Here is a 21,896-nt window from a genome sequence, read left to right on the forward strand (position 1 = left end):
AAAAAAAATAAATTTATTGGGGGTGACAATGGTTAGTAAAATTACATAGATTTCAATTATGTATTTTTATAATACATCATCTATATATCACATTGTGTGTTCTCTACCCAGAGTCAGTTCTCCTTCCATCACCATATAGTTGATCCCTTTTACCCTCTTCTACCACCCTCCCCCTCCCTTATCCTCTGGTAACCGCTAAACTGCTGTCTGTGTCTATGAGTTTTTTGGGGTTTTGTTTGTTTGTCTTTTTCCTTTGTTGCTTTCAGTTTTGTATTCCACATATGAGTGAAGTCGTATGGTTCTCCACTTTTTCTGACTTATTTTGCATAGCGTAATAATCTCAAAATCCATCCATGGTGTCGCAAGTGGAAGCATTTCATCTTTTCTTATGACAGAGTAGTATTCCATTGTGTATATGTACCACATCTTCTTTATCCAGTCATCTATTGAAGGACACTTTGGTTCTGTCCATGTCTTGGCCACCATAAATAAAGAGGCAGTGAACATCAGAGTACATATACCTTTATGGATAAATGTCTCCAGTATTTGTTTACGTAGATACCCAGGAGAGGGATTACTGGGTCATATGGTAATTCTATTCTTACTTTTTTGAGGAACCTCCATACTGTTTTCCATAGTGGCTGCACCAATCTGCATTCCCACCAATAGTGTATGAGGTTTCCTTTTTCTCCACAGCCTCTCCAACACTTGTTATTATTTGTCTTGTTGATAATAGCCATTCTAACAGGTGTGAGGTGATATCTCATTGTGGTTTTGATTTGCATTTCCCTAATAGCTAGTGAATTTGAGCATTTTTTCATGTATCTGTTGGCCATTTGTATGTCTCCTTGGGAGAAGTGTCCAGGTCCTCTTCCTATTTTTTAATTGGATTGTTGTTGTCATCATCATTGTTGTTGTTGAGTTGTACGAGTTCTTTATATGTTTTGGATATTAGCCCCTTATCAGAGGTGTTGTTTGCAAATGAGGCGGCTTCTTCCATATGACCTTACTTGTGGGGCTTTGCTTCAGCTAGACTTCAGGTGAGTCTCAGTGATGTTTGTTCTGTAGTGTAGTTTTAATTTTTATATGGCCGTGCAAAGAGGAAATCACAGCATTTCCCTCCTTTGCCATCTTGACTGGCTCCTCCCAGACTGCTTTTTAAATAAGGTCTGATCTTTGCAGTTATTTCAGCTTGGAAGCCTTTGTTATCATAAAGGAGACTGATTGATGTGGTTGTAAACATGCTATTATTTTATGATAAAGTCTCAGTCTTTTAATGAGCCTGTTGCCTATGGGCTGTGACCTTCACAAGTGTTTCTCAGCTTTCCTCCCCTTTTTAGGTGAGACAGTAAAGTTTGAAAGGACTAGAATTAGGTATTTCCCTTCTCTCAGTTAGGCTAGGTTTGGTAAAACCCAAGTCTTTTAGATATGGAAAAAGAGTTTTCCTTAAGGGTAGGCCTTTGTTAAGTAGCACAGAGTGCTAATGGCTCATTTAAAGTTAGTTACTTTCCCCCTTACACTTGCCAGAAGCACAAGCATTCTCTTATCTTCACCCTAAGGCCCTGGGAGGAAACTGATGAAAGTGTGGGGCACCTTTAAGATTAGAACCCATGGAGTATGTAACTCTCAAGTTAGTCCACGCTGGGTCTGCATTGACTCATCAATTACAATTTAAGTGTTTCTACTGGTACCAGTTACTGTTCCTGGGTTTTTGCTCCAGTACACTGTGATTCTCAGTATTTTATTCTATCTCAAGATTCGGGGATAGGACTTGACTCTGTGACCTCAATTCTCTGATGGATTTAGGAAGATTTGTTGATTTTCATTTTGTTCAGGTGTGTTGTACCAGGAAGAAAAAAATAATAGCAATACTACCATTAAAATGTAGTTAAGAAACTTCTTGTATTTGTTCTGGTTCATTTATGATGGCACATAAATGCAAAGGGCAGGAGGAGACTTAACTGAAAATTGCCAGTATCAACTCTCAGATATGTATATTATCTCAGAAACAGGGTTAATTTTAAAATCATATCTATTTGGAACATAATCTGGGTTTCAGGTTTCATATAAGAGATTCTCAGATTCTAGGAACTCTCTTCCACAAACCCAAGTTTAAGCCCTTCTTTCTCTCAAAGGAGAGCCATAAGAGATTAACACAAGCCAATTTTAAGTATCAATAAGTGTAAATTCATATATTTTCGGAGGTGCCAAAATGTAAACAATCTACCTTTGGATAATGAAATGTTGATGTTGAATATCCTTCTTTGATGTGCATAGTGCTATTTACTTTTTAAGTTATTTTCACCCATTTTACCCTCACAACAAAGTTAAGGTAAGCATGGTAGGTATTTTTCCCAACATTAGGATGAGTTAAATTAAAGTGCCACTGAGTTAATGACTTTCTAAGGATTTAGCTTGACCTTGTAAGTGCGAGATCTGTACTTAGAAGCCAGTTTTAAGCAACTGAGCACAGTTGTCTTTTCCAGCTTTATGCTAAATGCCAGTAAATCAGAGGTTATTCTCTGCATTCATAACCAGGTGTCTAACAAAGAGATGAGAATTTTTCTGTGCCCCAATTTTACATTTTGCAAATACGTGCCCAGAACCTAATGGCAGGATTTCCCCCATTGACTAAACTCATGATTTGTTCTTCCTTTAGTCAAAAACAGGACAGGACAGAAAAGTCAGCAGGGTACTCACTTTTACCTCACTCAGGAGACAGTTGATTATTGTTGAGAATATAATTCTCCAAAGAAACAGGAGACATACTCTTCAGGAAAGGTTGCTGGCAGCTCAACTCCTCTGTGATGAAGACCTGTTCCTGGTCATTTAAGGGCTTTGCAACTTTACTTGAGAAAGCAACAAGCAGGACTATGAGAAAATGTAACATAGGGCAGGGTTTCTCTTGTGAGGGAAAAATAAGGAGCAGTATCTGGAGAAAGCAGGGCCATGGTGGGGGGCTAGCACCACTGGGGAGATAGGGCACAGGGCTCATGCCTGCATTTGGCAAAGGCAGGAGAAAAATGAAGAATAGGCTTCTCACTGACATTTGGGGATAGAAGTTCACTAACACGCTCAGTTTACTTATCATAAGGAAAATATTTTCAAGGCCCCTGTCATTCCCCTCTCAGTCCCTGTTGTCAAAGCTCTAACCTATAACACAAACCCTACATTCCTCAATTTTTTTCCTTCATGCTGTAGTGCAAAAATCCAATTTGTTTTCATAAGCTCAGCTTAGGATATGCAGCCCAATGTTTCCTCCTTTTTCCACACAAATTATGCTGGCTTCATTTATCAAAACATAGTGGCACATTAATATTTCTTTTTGCTGAGTGAATTACTCACTTCTTTTCTGTAACATCTGATCTTCACATCAAGAGCTACTTTTTGTGTTTTCTTGTTGAAGGTTCCGCACGTACATCTAGTCAGGACTCTCCATGCCCATTGTAAGCATTTGCAGTCTTTGCATGGCTGCTCCCTCCCAAAATCAATCCAATTCAGCCAAGAATACTATGTTTATTGCAGGCTCCTCAAAGAGCATCTTGGAGAAAAAGAAGTTGAGTTGGCACTCATCTTTGATTCAGTGGTGGAGGCTGACCTAGCAAATTATACCTGCCATGTGGAAAACCGAAATGGACGGAAACATGCCAGCATTCTGCTGCGTAAAAAGGGTATTTATTTTTACTTTTATTTATTATTATTATTTTTATAACTATCACTATGGCTTGTTTAGCTACCAAGTAACTACTGAAGTTAGATATGTTTCCTGGTCTTATGTTATCATCTAGTATAAAATTCTATTAAACATTCTGTCTTTTAAATTTTATTTTCAATTACAGTTGACATTCAATATTATTTTATACACTCTTTTTCAAGGAAAAATATCTCCCTTGCTGTGGATATTAACATAAAATGCCTACGATCTTCCATACTATTAGGAAGTAGATAAGTGAAATGGAATATTATTATGTGTTAAATCCAATAAGATAAAATTACCTTGATTATAAGAGTTACATAAAATTTGATACGTATTGACATTCAAAATTTTCTCTATATTTCACCTTCATCTTTTATTGTTTAATTAAATACTAGAAATTTTTATTATTCTGTGAGAAACAAAGTCACTTTTTCATTCCTTGACTAAAATGTAAATAAGAATAATGAATAATATCATACAATAGTCTTACAATTGTTATACTAAAAATAATAAACAAGGTTTCATGATATGAGCTGGTGTTAAGAAGCCTTTAGCAAATGGATATATTTTTAAATAATTTGGCGTTCATGGAGATCCCTCTCTAGAGTTGATTCCAGATGGGGTAGAAATTGTATTAATGGGCAAAGAAAAGAAATTGTAAATTTACAGATAAAGGAGGTAACAGCAGACATAGGAACAATCCTAGCAGCTGGAGCAGCTTCTAAGACTGGCTCCTACTCTGCTACAACTCTTGATTACAGCAAAAGGCCAAATACTTTCTGTATGTGTGCATCTGGCAAAGGTTTTGTAAATGTAACAAAACAAATGTTCTCAATCAGTGTTCTTGTTGTCTAGGCTATAGAGCAATAGAACAGATTCAGTCAGCAGTGTTACTAGTTGTACCTCCTAGCCAAGACGGAATTTCTATGTTTCAGCCAGCTCTCATACTTTAACTTGACGAGCAGCTCTAGGGGAAGCAGGAAAATATTATTATCCTGAGAATGTTTTTATCTTTCTAGCACCATTTCTTACTCTGTAGGACTTGATTCCATCTTAAAATAATGGAGTATTTATGGAGTATTTAAGCATAAAGGAGTCGAATATGGAAAGTAAAGTCAGGAGACCCCAGATCACAAGATCTTAGTTCAGCCATTGATTCAGCTCCCTGGTTCAGGAGGACTAACTTGTCTGATTAGACATCCTGAACCTCAGTTTCCTTGTCTGTAAAATTGGGGTAATATCATCTAACTTGTAAAGTCACTTTGAGGTTAAAATGATGACATGGTGTGAAATATACCATGTTGAAACAGGGCTTGTCACTATACAGAACTTGCATAAGTTCTCCTATGTACTAGGGAACCACTGAGTCCACCTTCATGAAGTGTAGACATTGATCATGTCCAGATACATTGCAGCAAGGGTCAATTTGTTCCTGTCCATCTCAGTCTTATTTTAGACTCAGAGTTCCTCTAATGCAGGACCTTATGCATCTCTGTATTGTCAGCAAGTTGAGCAGTATCTGGCCACTAATAGGCATTTAGACCCCACTCTGATTAATGAATGAAGAAAGTTCTCTTTTACTATTGAGCTTCATGTATAGAAAGCATTGTGCTGGATACTAGAAAAGAGAGTACAGAATAAGATAGAGATCCCCAAGGCTGTGTGAGGCTTTGATAGTCTTCAGGGCAGTGAGAGTGCAAAGAAAGACAGATATTAAACAATAAACAGGGCTGCCCAAATGGCTCAGTTGGTTAAGAGCTTGCTCAAGAGTGTGAGCTCTGANAGCAATATTCCATTGAATATATGTACCACCTCTTCTTTATCCATTGACAGACATCCAGGCTGCCTCCACATATTGGCTATTGTAAACAATGCTGCAATGAACATATGGATGCACATGTCCCCTCAAAGTAACATTTTGGGTTTCTTCAGATAAATACCCTGTAGTGAGATTACTAGGTTCTTCTTTATCTCTTGTCATAGCCTTTGTTTTAAACTCTATTTTGCCTGGTATAAGCATTGCTACCACAACCTTTGTCTTTCATTTCCATTTTCATGAAATATCTTTTTCCCGTTGCTTTACATTCAGTCCATGTGTGTTTTTCATTCTGAAGTGAGTCTCTTGTAGGCAGCATATGTAAGGGTCTTGCTTTCTTATTGATTTAGACACCCCATCTTTTGATTGGAGCATTTAATTCATTTATATTGAAAGTAATTATTGATAGATATGTAGTTATTGCCATTTTATTTTCATATTTTTAATATTTTTGTGTCTTAATGAAGTCCCTTTGAGATTACTTGTGTTACTGCTTTGGTGTTGATGAAGTTCTTTAGCTTTTTGTTGTCTTGGAAGCTCTTTATCTGTCTTTTGATACTAAATGACCATTTCGCTGGGTAGAGTAATCTTAGTTATAGGTCCTTTCTTTTCATCACTTTGAATATTTTGTGCCAGTCCCTTCTGGACTGAAACATTTCTGTTGAGAAATCAGCTGACAGTCTTATGGGAGCTCCCTTAAAGTAACTAGCTGCTTTCTCTTGCAGCTTTTAAGATTCTTTCTTTGTCTTTAACCTTTGACATTTTAATTTTGATGTGGACCTGTGTGGTTTCATCTTGCTTGGGATTCTCTGTGCTTCCTGGGCTTGTATATTTATTTCCTTTGCCAGATTAGGGATTTTCCATCATTATTTTTCAAATAGGTTTTCAATTCCTTGCTCTTTCTCTTCTTCTGGTATCATGATGATGCAAATGTTGGTATGCTTGATGTTGTTCAAGAGGCCCGTTCAAGAGGCCCCTTAAGCTATCCTCCTTTTTTGAATTCTTTTTTTTTCTTTTTTTCTTTTCTGATTGGGTGTTTTCTACTACCTTATCTTGTAAATCGCTCATCCGATCCTGTGCTTCATCTAATCTACTGTTGATTCCCTCTAATGTTTTTTTTTTCATTTTAGTTATTGCATTCTTTATTTCTGACATGTTCTTTTTTATGTTTTCTGTCTCCACTTTTATGTTTCTTATTTATTTGTTGAAATTCTCCCTGATGTCTTTGAGCATCCTTATAACCAGTGTTTTGAACTCTGCATCAGATAGATTGCTTGTTTCCATTTTGTTTAGTTGTTTTCCTGGATCTTGGTTCTGTTCTTTATTTAGGACATGTTTCTTTGTCTCTGCATTTTGGCTACATCCTTGTGTTTGTTTCTAAGTATTAGGTAAAGGTGTTATGTCTTCCAGCCTTAGTAGAGTGGCCTTATATAGTAGGTGTCATGTGTACCCCACTGGCACAGTCTCCCTGGTCTCCTGAGTCCAATGCTCCAGGTGTGTACCTTGTGTGGGATGTATGTGCCCTCGTGTTGCAGTTAAGCTTTGGTTGCTGTTTGCTTATTAATAGGAGGGACTGACTGTTGGGCTGATTGGTTGTAAGGACTGGCTGTGACTACAGTAAAGGAGCTGCTGTGCAGGGGCTGACCCTACAGAGCAGGATTAGCTTCAGCAGGTCTCTGGTATCCCCTTTGGGTGTCCATTCCTGGAGGCAGCTGGGTGATTCTCCAACTGCTTTTGAATCTGACCACCCACTGTGTCAGCCCTGGGGCCTCCTGGGAGGGGCTCCACCACGTGCCTAATGCAGCCCAAGTTCAGCCACAGCCTGTTCCTTGCCTAGGGATACCAGGCATGAGGAACAAAGCAATCTGCAAATGGCTGCCACCCATGCTGGGCTTGGAGGTGCCTTGAGAAGCCTATCCATGAACCAATGCTGCCTATCACTAGTGCTGGGCTTAAGGTTGCTCAGCCAGAGGTACAGGACATCCCAAAACCAGATGCTGCTTGTTTCAGTTTTGTGAACATTTGGGAGACTTTAGGAAAGTCTGTAGCAAGAGCCAAGGCAGGCCATTTATACAAAAAAAGCCACTGGAAGTGCCTTGTGTGGGCCCAAAAGTTTGGTGGGGCAGTGTATCAGAGAATCAGGGTGAACGAATGGTGTTAACCAGTTTGGTGGAGACTCAGATATGGCAGCTGCCCGCCTCTGCACAACAGGAGGGGGCAGGGCTCAACAAAGAAACAATGACTTCTGCCAGTTTTCTCCATCTTGGAGAAAGCTGCGTATCTAACCCACTGTGAGTCCAGACAACTCAGTTCCTTCCTGGATGTCACTGGCATCTTTTGAGCTGCTGCCCCAGTGCTGGAGCTCAGAGCAAGTAAGTTTGTCAGCGAGTAAGTTCATGTGTGGGCCCTTTAAGAGGAGAAACTCTGATTGTAGCTGCTATAGTCCACTCAGCCATAATCTCCAGTAGTTTTCACAGCCAGAAGTTATGGGAACTCTCCCCAGCCCTGGAACCCAGGGCTGGGGAGCCTGGTGTGGGGCTGGGACCCCACAGCCCTCTGAGTGGGGACCTCCACAGCCAATATTCCTCCCAGTTTTTAATGGTCACATGAGGGTGTGGGACCAACCAGCCTATTCCATATCTCTGTCCTGCCAACCAGTCTTGAGGTGGTTTCTTCTTTTTAAAAAAAAATAAATTTATTGGGGGTGACAATGGTTAGTAAAATTACATAGATTTCAATTATGTATTTTTATAATACATCATCTATATATCACATTGTGTGTTCTCTACCCAGAGTCAGTTCTCCTTCCATCACCATATAGTTGATCCCTTTTACCCTCTTCTACCACCCTCCCCCTCCCTTATCCTCTGGTAACCGCTAAACTGCTGTCTGTGTCTATGAGTTTTTTGGGGTTTTGTTTGTTTGTCTTTTTCCTTTGTTGCTTTCAGTTTTGTATTCCACATATGAGTGAAGTCGTATGGTTCTCCACTTTTTCTGACTTATTTTGCATAGCGTAATAATCTCAAAATCCATCCATGGTGTCGCAAGTGGAAGCATTTCATCTTTTCTTATGACAGAGTAGTATTCCATTGTGTATATGTACCACATCTTCTTTATCCAGTCATCTATTGAAGGACACTTTGGTTCTGTCCATGTCTTGGCCACCATAAATAAAGAGGCAGTGAACATCAGAGTACATATACCTTTATGGATAAATGTCTCCAGTATTTGTTTACGTAGATACCCAGGAGAGGGATTACTGGGTCATATGGTAATTCTATTCTTACTTTTTTGAGGAACCTCCATACTGTTTTCCATAGTGGCTGCACCAATCTGCATTCCCACCAATAGTGTATGAGGTTTCCTTTTTCTCCACAGCCTCTCCAACACTTGTTATTATTTGTCTTGTTGATAATAGCCATTCTAACAGGTGTGAGGTGATATCTCATTGTGGTTTTGATTTGCATTTCCCTAATAGCTAGTGAATTTGAGCATTTTTTCATGTATCTGTTGNCCCCCACCGAAGTCATTCGGCTCCTCTCCGTATGTCCCTGGCACCGTTTGTGCAGCTTCCCCAGCACTGGAGGTTACAGCGAGTGAGTCCGTCATCAAGTAATTCCACATGCGGGCCCTTTAAGAGGAACACCTGAGACTCCAGCCGCCCTCTTGTCTCACTCAGCCACAATCTCTGCTGGTTTTCACAGCCAGAAGTTTTGGGGACTTCTCTTCTTGGCACTGGAACCCTGGGCTGGGGAGCCTGGTGTGGGGTTGGGACCGCACGCCTCTGGGGGGAACATCCACAGCCAAGACATCTCTCCCAATTTTCAACTGACCCACATGGGTGTGGGACCAGCCCATTTTGCATCTCTGCCACCCCTATAGTCTCAAGGTGGTTTCTTCCGTCTGTCCTCAGTTACAGGCCTTTTGTTCAGTTAGACTTCAGGTGATTCTCAATGATGATTGTTCTGCACTTTAGTTTAATTTTGATGTTGTAGTGACAGGAGGCAAGCCTTGGATTTTCCTACTTTGTCATCTTGATCAGAAATCCTGTTTTTCACTTTTTTTCATTAGAGCCCTTAACATATTAATCAGTTATTTTATATTCCCAGTCTGATAATTCCAAAATCTTTGCTATATCTGAATATGGTTCTGATGATTGCTTTGTCTTTTCAGGCATTTTTATTTTTATCATGCCTTGCAATTTTTTTTCTTGAAAGCCACATATAACGTATCAGGTAAAAGGAACTGAGCAGTACATGGGCCGTTCATGTGAGAGTTTATGTTTATGTGGCTAGGAGTTTGGCTATGCTTACTGTTTGCTGTAGTTGCTGGTGTAGACGGTGAAAATTTTCTATCTTTTTGTCTCCACTGTCTTTTATCGGGGGGATATCCTACAGACTGCTTTTGAAAATGATTTTTATTAAGATATAGCTAACATGCAATATTNCAACAGGGTCGCTGGTTCGATTCCCACATGGGCCAGTGAGCTGCACCCTAGCTGAGCTGCCGCTGAGCTGCCAACAGGTGGCAGGATGGCTCAGTTGGTGAGAGCACATGCTCATAACTACAAGGTTGCCTGTTTGAGATGTTGGGCTACGCCTGCCCGCAACTAAAGACTGAACTCAGCACCTTGAATTGAGTTGCCGCCCGGGTGGCTCAGGGGATAGAGCGTGCACTCTTAACAACGAGGCTGCTGGCTCGACTCCCACATGGGATGGTGGCTACTCCCACCTGCCACTAATTGAACACAGCACCTTGAGCTGAGCGGCGTGACTGGACTTAGAGCTGAGCTTGCTGCACCCTCCACAACTAAGAATGAAGGATAGCAACTTGGCTGTTTCCCTTCCCCAATTCCCCAACACTGTTTTGCTCCTCCCCCCAAAAAACAATAAACAAATAATGCCCAAAATATATATAGTGTTACAATTAAAAGTCTGCTGTGAGGAAAAATAATGGGGCTCCTATCATTCAGTCCATGGAGATAGAAATAGCTGTGTTTCTGTTTTAAAATAAACCCATTTCTCTTTCATAAGTAAGCCACCCCTAGAAGCCCTTAAAATTTCCAATAATCTGACACTAGAAATGAAGGCATACTGTAAAACTGTCACCTTCATTGCATTTGCAAGGAAATGTGTCAGAATCATGAATATCTGAAAACAATATTAATTCTTTTTCCTGGTCTCTAAATTAATTAGTGTTCCCCATGGTTCAGGCTCCATCCTCTCACTCACTTTGTAGGTGATTTCATTCCATCTTATGGTTTTGCTTACCATTTATTGTTTGACGAATCCAAAACTTACATTTCCAGCCTGGGCTTCCCACCTAATCTCCAGAGTTGTATACCTAACTGCCTATTCAACAACTATTCAAAAACTCCACTGGTAGACATATCAAGCTTCACTTGTTCTGAACAGAGTCCCCGATCTCTCTTCCCTATAAACCTAATCCTCCCATTGCCTTCTCCACGACCATCATCATCCTTCCAGACATTCAGTCCAAAATCCTTGGACTCGTCCTTAACTTTTTCTTTTCTCTACTCACATGTTATATCTAGTCCACCGGCAAGTCCCATAGCCCTACTGTCAAAATACACCCAGAATCTAACCACTTTCCCCACCTTCACTGTTATCACCCTAGTATGAGCCACCAGCATCAATTCCTTGGCTCACTGCAATGGCCTCCTAGCTGGTCTCTCTATTTCCCCCTTGTTTCCTTATAGTCTGTTATCACAGCAGTCAGGATGATCCTTTTTTCTGTAAGTCAGACCACATAATTCTTCAAATCAGAACTCTCCAATTACAGGACCCTCACTGCTACACTTAGAATGAAATCCCAAATCCCTAGAAGGCATAACACAATCTGTTGTCATTTCTGATTTCATTTTCTACCACAATCTTCCTCAAACATTACACACACTAGCCTCCTTTCGATTCCTCATGCTCACAAAGCACAGTCCTGGCTCATGGTCTTGCACTTGCTATTTCCTCTGCCTGAGACACTTTTCTTCAAGCTGTTCCCATGACTCACTCCTTCTTTTCATATAGCTCTCTGCTTAAATATTACCTACTTTACAGACGTTTTCTAGCCACCCTATATAAAATAACACTACCCATCCTTCTTTTCTTGTAAATGTTTTAGCTTTATTGAGTTAAAATTGACAAATCAAATTGTAAGGTATTTAAAGTATGCAATGTGATGATTTGATATACATATACTTTGTGAAAGGTTTCCCTACGTTGAGTTAATTAACATATCCATCAACTCACGTATTTACCTTTGTTTTTTTGTAAGAACATTTAAGTTCCAGACTCTTAGCAAATTTTGATTATACAATACAGTGTTACCAACTATAGTCATCATGTTATACATTAGCGCCTCAGACCCTATTCATCCTATAACTGAAAGTTTATATCCCTTTGCCAACCTCTCCCTATTTCCTCCCCCACTGCCCAGCCCCTGACAACCACGTTTCTACTCTCTGTTTATATGAGATTCCACATATAAGCAGAGAGTACTTTTTTTTAGATTCCACGTATAAGTGATACCATGCAATAAAGTATTTATCTTTCTCTGTCTTGCTTATTTTATTTAACATAATGCCTTCCAGGTTCCTCCATGTTGTAGCAAATGACAGGATTTCTTTTCTTTTTTTAAGGCTCAATAATATTTCATAATATATGTATACATATACTTGTATATTCCATATTTTCTTGATCCACTCATTTGTTTACTTTTCCTCTAACTTGGCTCTATTTTTGTTTATTATATTTATTACTATGTGATATCACATTCCATGTTTGTTTGCTTCTTGTCTTCCCCCACCACTAGAATGTAAACTCCATGAGAACAGGGATATTTTCTGCCTCATTTACTGCTGTATCCCTAGTGCATAGAACATAGTAAGTTCTCAACTTATTTGTTGGGTGAAAATGCTCCTCCGAGTGGACCAGCGCAGTAGGATGGTGGTTGGATAACAGGGGTTGGTAAGAAAGTAACTATCAGAAGCAGCATTATTAGCTTAGCACTCCAGGGCACCTGTCCATTTTCATCTGCTCTGCATTGCCTGGCTTTACTGTACTAGGCATATACTGGGGCAACCTCACCTCTCCCAGGGTCTCTGTTCATGGTTATGTCCTCCACTATACAACATAACATTCTTGGCTTATACTGGGATTGCAGTGCCTCCCAAGTGTACTTTGTCTCAATGGAACACCCAGTGCATAGCCAGTGCATTTTGGTCACACATAGAAGCGTCAGACTGAATTTCTGCATTTGCTCTAAGTTTACTTTAAAATCTGTCATCTTTGTCTTGCATGATGATACCTTATGATAGAGCATCGTTAATGGGAACAAGTAGTATAAGAATAAGTTAAGTGAGGTTTTTTTCTTAGCTACTGTTTTTCACAATATATAACAAACCTATATAATAAAACTACTAGAACTATGAGATTTTCATTTCATTGACCTTAATTTTGTCTTCTCCTATTAAAGCATATATTTATGTTCTTATCGAAATGGGTTATCCTATTTTAATGATAAAGAAAGCAATAGGTATTATCAAGAAGCCAATAACTGAAATTTTATGTCTGATTGAAGGCAAGGACTGCCTCATAAAAACTGGAATATTCTTGGCTTCAATAAAACTCTTTATTGGCAAGCAAAAAAAGAAAAAAGAAAGAAAGTAAAAAAAAAAACTATCTGTGATCTTGTCTTGATTAGCGTCTACCCTGGGTTATCTAAATGCATTTCATTTTTCAAAGATATTCACTTTCCAGATTGGGGGTTGAAAACTCAAAGCCCTCAGGGGCCAGGCAGATATTGAAATTTTTAAAAAGAGGGTTGGATTTGAAAAATAACAAAATACAGGCTACAGAAAATATGCCTTGCTTTGAAGAGGAAGTCACTGCTCTTTTCTAGAAGATTATTGTCATGCTTGCAGGAATGTGAACCCAGGGATATGAAAACTTCAAAGCTTTCAAGTGAAGTTGAAGACTGGATATGAAATCATTTGATTTTTAAATATTAGTATCCACTTTTTTTTGAAATGTGACATATACAAAAACAAAACAAAACAAAACACTTTTTCTTTCGCCCACAGCATACCAATTTACAATCTGTTTTAGGTAGCAGTTAAATTGTTTCACTGTGCTTTGCAGAAGGATGAAGCTCATCTTCTCTACTCCATTTTCCTTAGGAGCTCTTGACAATATGGTGGAGCTCCAGAAATAAAGCAAGAAGCCCTATGGCTCTGTTCCAATATTTTTAATCAGACAGGGTTCTGGCTTGTATTACAATACTTTAGATGCTTCCTTTGGAGATAAACATTTCAGGCTTTATCACATCGTAGCCTAGCCTCAGTGGCTGCAGTGTTTCCACCTTAAATATGAGTATGGCTTGCTGTGTAGAACAATAACTTCCTGATGAGCTATAACTCAAATATTAAAAGTGCCCTATGTGATCATTATAGAGAAGATGTGTTTAATGAATCCTTTTATAAACTGAGAAGGCCTTTTGTTCAATGAAAACTCATGTCTAATATACGCAATTAACAGGGTCCAGCTTTCTCCAAGCAAGACATCTCTTACCTAGGCACCTTTTACCTGCATCTACTACTTTCTCACTCTCTGATGAACTATTTGCCAATAAGTACAATTAAAATTTCAGTAAGAAGTCCATCCTAATTTTTTTGTGTGTGATCAGGACCCTGAGCTTATGCTAAAGAAATTCTGATAATTTTTCTTCTGTGCATACTCTCTTCCTAACAAACTGAAGCACATCACTGAATCAATCTCTATTTCTCTCTCTCTCTCTCTCTCTCTCTCTCTCTCTCTCTCTTTCTCTCTCTCCATCTTTCTCTCTATATTCATTTCCAGTGCTACTGCCCCACCCTGAACCCCCAACCTGTATAGGAAACCCCCAGGTAGGATCTCCTAACCTGCTTTCCAACTTATAAGCAAGCTCAAAATATTTCTAGCCTTCCCTCTCTCCAGTCCCTTGATTTCAACTGCTATTTGTGCCATACTACAAGGTCTGATCTTTGTGTTCAAAGTGCAAAAATAGTTGGGTTCAAACTAAGAAGGTTACAAGAACTACACTTGTACTTTGGGTGTCTACAAAAAGTTACAATCCCATAAATGTTTGCTGTTATGGCTATAGCTATTCTTGTGAAGTGTATACAAGACAGAGTCCAAATAAAATGACTTTCACCTTCTCCATCAGGAAATATCCCTAGAAATAGAGGTCCTGCTGAGATGGAAAATGGCAGTTGAAAACAGAAGACAAAAGAAAAGCCAGGTGTGACCTGGGTGATGACAATTCTGCCCTTTGATTACAGGATACATGTTTCTCATCTTATGTGACTGCTTGTGCTGAATCAAAGAATACTAGTTGATTCTCAGGAACTAGGTCCACAGTTTTCAATGTAAACAGCCATCATTAGGTAATACCTTTCAGAGACATTTTTATAAAATGGACCCTAAAACCACAAAGGTACTTTTCACACCATGGTTTTCTTCCATAAATTTACTGCAAAAAAAGGTGTCTGCTACTTGGGAGCACAAATTGTTCCTGCTGCTGAAGTTTTCCATCTACCTAATAGCAACTTTACTCTGTAAATAACATAGAAAGTGCTGGAAAAAATCCTATTCGGTGACTTTGAAAACATTTGAAAGCTGTTCTTACCAGAGAGAGAGAGAGAGAGAGAGAGAGAGAGAGAGACCAAAAAAATCTACAATATAAAATGAACATTTTACAGCAAGAAAAAAACATGTTAAATCAATGCCCTTAGATCTAAGAGAAGTCAGTTTTTAGAGTAACCAAAAAAAATTATATTGCTCTGTCAATTTAACACTAGCTGTTAAGAATGCATAATTGATGTAAGATGGTGAGAAAATAAGCAAAGATTGTGATACTGCAGCCCCACAGAGGTTTCATAAGCAAACCTGCCTTACCACCCACATGGAAGCAGGCAGTGGTTCCCGGGGAGCCACTTACTATATAGAGGGCAGGAGGCAGAGCTAAAGTGTGGTAGAGAATTTTTTTTTTACTGAAATTGTGTGGCTTAATTTTCAAAATGACCGCCTCCTGCAATAGGCAGTACAGAGATAGGTTCCAGTTTTCTATCCCTATTTATTATGTGTTCCTTCATAATGTTCCTTGTTAACATATTTTGTCCCTCGTAGCAGATCTACTCCCTTCCTTTTTCTACCCTCCCTCCTTTCCCTTACTCAAATAGACTGACATTTATTTATGTTTCTTACATTTCCACTCAGTGACTCTCTTGACTGGCCATGCTGTCTCTTGCCACCACCATCCCCTCTCTCACTCCAGCTCCTTTCCAGCACCAAATCCCTTCTCTCCCCATGAAACCTAAAACTTTCCTTCATATGCTGGGCTCCAAGAAGCCCCTCCTTCCACCCTGGTACTGGTGTAGGATTCTTCAGTACCCTCTAATGAAGTGCCTGAGATCTGCTCAATCCTTTCATTCTATCTGATGGATTGTAGTTTAGCTTCTTTCCTTGACATTGGAAAGGCAGAGGAGCCAAAATTCCTTGCAACTCATGTGTACTTAAACAGCATTGCCAACAGTTCTATGGAGGAACAGGGGAGAAAGCTTTCCGTTGTCACTTTCCAGGCTGGAGCTTATAAAACTGTAGTGTAATAAAAAGAGTCTTGAATTTGAAGTTAGGCTATCTGGGCTCAAGTCCTGTCCTGGCTACTTTTTAAGCGTATGAGTTTGGGTAAGTGAATTAAACTAATGAGACTCAGACTCTTCATCTATAAACTTGGACCAAAAATTCTTGCCCTAACAGATTACTTAGAGAGTAGATAGTAGAGTAGTTGCAAATTTTATCTATCATATATATTACTTTTAGTATATATTATGTATATTTATATTTTTTCTTCATCTTAATCTTAATCACTATATTGAGCCTGACTAATTTCTCTTAAGCAATACACATATATAGAAACAAGGGACATTCCCAGGGAAAAGTTCATGATATGGTTGTCAAGAGACCTTCAGTAGTTGATGCCAACCAAACGCATAAGTGACTGCAAACTGCAAACTACAATGCCACTCCCTTTTACAGTTTCTAGTTACATGGTAACCTGAATTAGTAATAAAAGAGTCACTTGGTAATTATAGAATTAGATTAAGGGAAGGACAGCTAATCTTTCAGGCAATTTTCTCTATATTATGTTGAGGCCAATGAATGTCCGTGTCCCACAGTGGGACATATGTCTCTGGTTTGGTGCTTTTCAGATTCAACATCTCTCCCCTGGATATTGCTGAGTTCACATTATAAATCTCCTCTGACTTCCCGTTTCTCTAAATTCCATGATACTGGCCCTCTTTTGATGATACACCCTAGATTTGTTAATGTCACTAATTAAGCTACAGGTAAGTTACTATTCCCGGAGCCTGAGATATAGTATGTCTCCTTCCATTATGTTGTAATTTAATGGTGCCAACTCCAAGAGATCTAGGAGTGTCCCAGTGGAGCTTCAGGCTGTTTCCCAGTAGCCTGGTGTCGGCTGAATAGGCCAAATTATTAGCCTGGATATTTCATATTCTTTTACCCTCTCTGGGCATATTACATCACATACATATTATAGTCATTTATTCAAATAAGTAGGGAAAATGGATAAGTTAATTTCCCCTGCTTACCTTCTATTAGATTATATTTTACTAGGGTTAAATGAAACAGTTAAATCCTGCAAGCTCATTAGATTTTATTTGATACTGAGAATAATTTTATGAAGCTGTTCTTCTGTAGAAGAATAGGGCCTGTGGCCTGAAAAGCATTAGATAGTATTCTTGCTAAGCCAATAAGATAATTTAACATAAACAACAAACTATTGGCCCTGGACCCAGAAAAAGACAACTCTAATAGTTCCCTGAAATACACTTAAATCAAAAGTATATACGTGAGATCTAGACATGTTCAAAACAAACTATTCCTTTTCATAGAAACTTATCATTTTCAATACTAAACTTACTCAAATCTTTAAAAGAGAATGAATTTTACAAAGATTTTATTTATACAAACGTATCAAGAACAAAGTTACTTACTGCATTAAGCAAGGATCTTCTGGAAAGAAAAACAGAATGGGCTGTAAAGATTAGACTTATGGGCAGATCCCAAGCATTGCTGATTTAATTACCTTTTCCTGTTTATTCTGGTTTTTTCCCCCAGATTTAATCTACAAAATTGAGCTTGCAGGAGGCCTGGGAGCAATCGTCCTCCTCCTTGTAATGCTCATAGTCATCTACAAATGCTACAACATTGAATTGATGCTCTTCTACCGACAGCATTTTGGAGGTGATGAAACTGCTGATGGTAAGCTGTCTCCTATTGTTAAAATGCAATTAAAAAGCATGAATTTGTGATTATGTAAGATAATATCCCTGTTCTTAGGAGAGACATGATGAAACATTTAGAGTTAAAGTGCTGTGACTAATGCAACTTACCCTCACATAGTTCAGAAAAATTTTACCTATCTATCAAGAGAATAAAGGAGAGAAAATATTAATAGATGAATCTGGTTAAAGGATATATGTATGTTCTTCGAATTAGTTTTACTTTTTGTAATGTTTCTGTATCTTTGAAATTATTTCCAAATGAACAGTTTAACAAGGAGACATTAGTTGGTCAGGAGATAAAACCATTGCTGTCAAGGCCCTTTACCTTAGTAAGAAACAAATTAAGAATCAATTCCATTCGTGTCCTCTACAAAATTGAAATTTAGGTATAGATCCTTCTTAGCCATTCTTAACATTGAAACAACAAGCAAATGAGTTAGGAAACTGAATAAAAGCTATGGAAATACTCTTTTAAAGCTCACAGTACATCTGTCCCACATATTTTGGATGATTGTAGCACCATTCTCAAAGGTGACCTTAAGGGATAGAAATTCAGAATGTGGCTTATAATTTTTTTTATGATTGCCATTTATGGCTCTTGGAAATCTTATGAATGAAATATCAATGAAGTGTTGTATTGAGCCTTCTTTCTTTGAACATTCAAAAATGGTTTAACTTTTTCAAGAGAACAAATCCATATTTCCAATCAATATCAATAAAATCATGACATGTCACTCCTTATGCATAAAGTCCTCACCACAAACTACTGTAAGCATTGGAAACATTTGTGGAATGCCTTAGGTAAACCAAGATAAAAAGAGAATACCAACTGTAAGTCATTACATTACAAAGAAAGGTTTAATTCTTAGTTTTTATTGTATTGAAATAATAATTAGAGCTTTCATTTGTTTTTTGGAGATCTTGGACTTACCTCAAAATAGGTGGGTTCATTATTATTATTATTATTATTATTATTATTTTGTAGTGATAGAAGAAGGGCAGAATGGTAACTGTAACATCACAATTTTTAAGGAATCTTTAATTTTGGTCTTATTGCTACTATTATGTAGACAATGATATGACTCAGTTTTAATTGACTTTTATGTTTTCAGTGTAAATTATAGCAATGCTGTTTGATGAGTACATGTGCATGCTCATTATCAAAGCAGTGTATTTGACCAACTACTAAAGCAGCCCATTTAAAAGTATTACACACCCTTCTTCAAACACAGCTTCAAAATGAAAAATCAGGGCCTGTTCTGACCATAATTAAATGTTCCAACAATATATATGAAAATTTGGCAAATTACCCTCAGTTTTTAGATACAACAATTAATATAGACAAGCCTGACTTCTTACCAGTGCAGATAAAATAACTAGATAAAATATGCTACCGAGGAAAATGTCACTAATTCCTAGGTGCCAAAAAGTGGTTCAGGAATCCAATTGGGAATGTAAAAGATGCATTGTCTATATGAAAGAACATGAAAGAGAGGCTCCTGTGATTCATTTGTTGTGAATCATGATTATAAGCAATTTGTTAATACTCTCTGTAAGAGAAGATACAATTTATTAAGTTAATTTGCAATGATTAATTACTTTTATCACCCATACCCAATAATTCAGACTAACTGATTAGTTGTAGTACATATTTGTAAGATTAAATTTATGCTAACATCATAGGACGTTTCAGGGTTCAACTATTCCATTTTGCATTTGTATCTCCAATGTGGTCCATGTGGGCAAAGATGACAAGTAAAGTAGAATATTTTGATTAAAGAATTGTATGTATTGATTCCAAACCAATTGATTTAAGGGGGAAAGTGCAATGCACAAAGGGACATGAACTGACATGTCATGTCATCAAAAGAGAAAATAAAAATATGAAAAAATGTTCAGTTTCACCTGAAATAAAAATGCCTTATTTTTTAGAAAATAAAATCTAACAGACTCATTTCATTTCAATCTACCAAACAATGATTGCTTCATTTATTTGACTTTTGAAATATTCAGTCATTAAATAAGTATTAATGTCTACCGTGTGGCAGGTACTATGCACGATGTACTTATATTCTTCATCCGGCTTGACACTACACACACGTGTGCACACACATGTACTATAATATGCACTAGGTATATAATAATCAACAAAGTAAAACAGTCTTTGTACTTTAGAAGCTAAGGATTTAGCCCTGTGATAACCATAGTACCAGAAGTTGTACACAGGAATGGCTTCCTGATGGTGAACAGGATTAAAATGAGATTTTCAAACAGGGACAGGTGTGACAACAGGAAAATTCTTCCTCAGTTTGGTTCCCTTCCTCATAACTTCTCTTTTCTTTGGGAACAGCATACCTATGGTGACCGCTGTGTGAGCCCTCTTCTTTATAATGCTCTGTCTGCATTGTGCTCTGTTTTCTGGTTCCTCACATGAGCTTAGTCAGCGCGATTTAACACAGAGGAAGGCTCATTAGCTTTGCCTAGCAAAATGGTGTTGCTGAATTGCTATTCGGGTTTAAAACAATTTTCAGGCCTTGCTGTTAACCTTATTTGCATCATGCTGTTGATTTTGCTCTATCCATCTTTCTCTTCTTTGTGAGCAACAGCTGTGGCTATTCATGAGGTTTTCTTGGCTGTCTACATAAGGGTGAAGTGTATTTTTTTAAACTGGCATCTGCATCACTGCCTGCTTGCTAGCTGGCTTCTAAAGCTTCTGGGACATCTGACATGGTAGCTTTGAGAGCTCTTCCCGCATTGATCAGCCACCATAAGCTCTTTACCTTATTTATCTTAAAGGGACATAACTCAAACCAGAAGCAACCATTTTCCTAAGTAAGATGTGCTTCTAGAATGTTAGGTAAAACATATTACCCAGACGTATCAGGGGTTAATGCATATCAAAGACATCCATGTTCTTTGCAATAACTTGATTTGGGATATGCAAATAAGCAATATTTTCCTAGAGGAGAGTCTTTGTAGCATAACCTATATTAAGATATAGGTGAAACAAGGAAAGGACCAGGATTATGTGAGTTTAGGCATAGTTGGTGAGCAGTCATAGTCAGGACAAGCAAGGGGGCACGAGTCTAGAAGGCCTGGTCAGGTGAAAGGGTCAGGTAATCATTGCAGATGGCTGTCTCATAGTAGATGTTCAACAAATCATTGTTGAATGAATTAATAAGTAGTTGAATTTAGGGAGGCTTGTTAGATAGGAAACATATCAAAGTCAGAGGAAATAGAAGTCTAATCTGGCATTATAGAGTTTGGAGCGGCCATACCATCCATCAGGAACAATGAAATATTGTACATTCTGCTTATATGACTGGAGCTGTTGGTCTTTGGCCTATTTTATTCTTCCAGCTGTGTATCATCGGCAGCTCTAAGTCCCAGGTGAATAATTATAGCTGGAGAAAGTCAAGGACCTGCAGGTGCATCCTGAGCTTGATTGGAACAGGGGCAGAGGTGCTAGATTACTGGGAGGTTCTTACTTTAGCATTGTATTCTTACTTCCAAGTGGTATTTTATGCATAACAGTGGAATGTGCCCCATTTGTAAGCCAAACAACCTCAACTATCCAGGGCAGTCCTTCATGTGCATCTGTTTCTAGGCAATCACATAACCTAAGCAAGGATTATGGAAGCCTTTATTCCAGCCAGAGGACATACTAAGGTGAAACTCCTGGTTTCAATTGCCATCTTAATATAAATAACCAGAGTTCCTTTCATGTGAAGGTGGTACAGTAAGTAATTCTTACTAGAATTAGAACAACATAATCCTACCTGAGATATCTCTAGTCAGAAGGTCCCACCTACCCCTGCCATAGGTTATTTGTATCTCTTTATATGCTTATCGTTTGTTCCTCCTTCATCAGGTAGAATCAAATCATTAATTGTATAGCGTGGGTGGGAGGGTAGTGGATGGGGGGAGGGGGGTTGTTACTTTGTGAGGGTGAAAAGGGTAACTATTGCATTGTTCTGTACACCTGAAACTAACAATAAAAAAAAATCATTAATGGTATA

General features: G+C 38.3%; 1 protein-coding gene across 1 annotated transcript in view; it reads left to right on the forward strand.

Moving 5' to 3' along the window:
* Positions 1 to 21,896, forward strand: part of IL1RAPL2 (interleukin 1 receptor accessory protein like 2) — a 78,632-nt gene that overhangs the window by 38,781 nt on the left and 17,955 nt on the right. Inside the window, exons 3-4 of the mRNA XM_019661495.1 lie at positions 3,526 to 3,671; positions 17,711 to 17,854. Of these exons, the coding sequence (XP_019517040.1) occupies positions 3,526 to 3,671; positions 17,711 to 17,854 (290 nt within the window). The remainder of the gene's footprint in view (positions 1 to 3,525; positions 3,672 to 17,710; positions 17,855 to 21,896) is intronic.

The sequence above is a fragment of the Hipposideros armiger genome, unplaced genomic scaffold (assembly GCF_001890085.2).
Source record: "Hipposideros armiger isolate ML-2016 unplaced genomic scaffold, ASM189008v1 scaffold_350, whole genome shotgun sequence".
Classification (NCBI taxonomy): domain Eukaryota; kingdom Metazoa; phylum Chordata; class Mammalia; order Chiroptera; family Hipposideridae; genus Hipposideros; species Hipposideros armiger.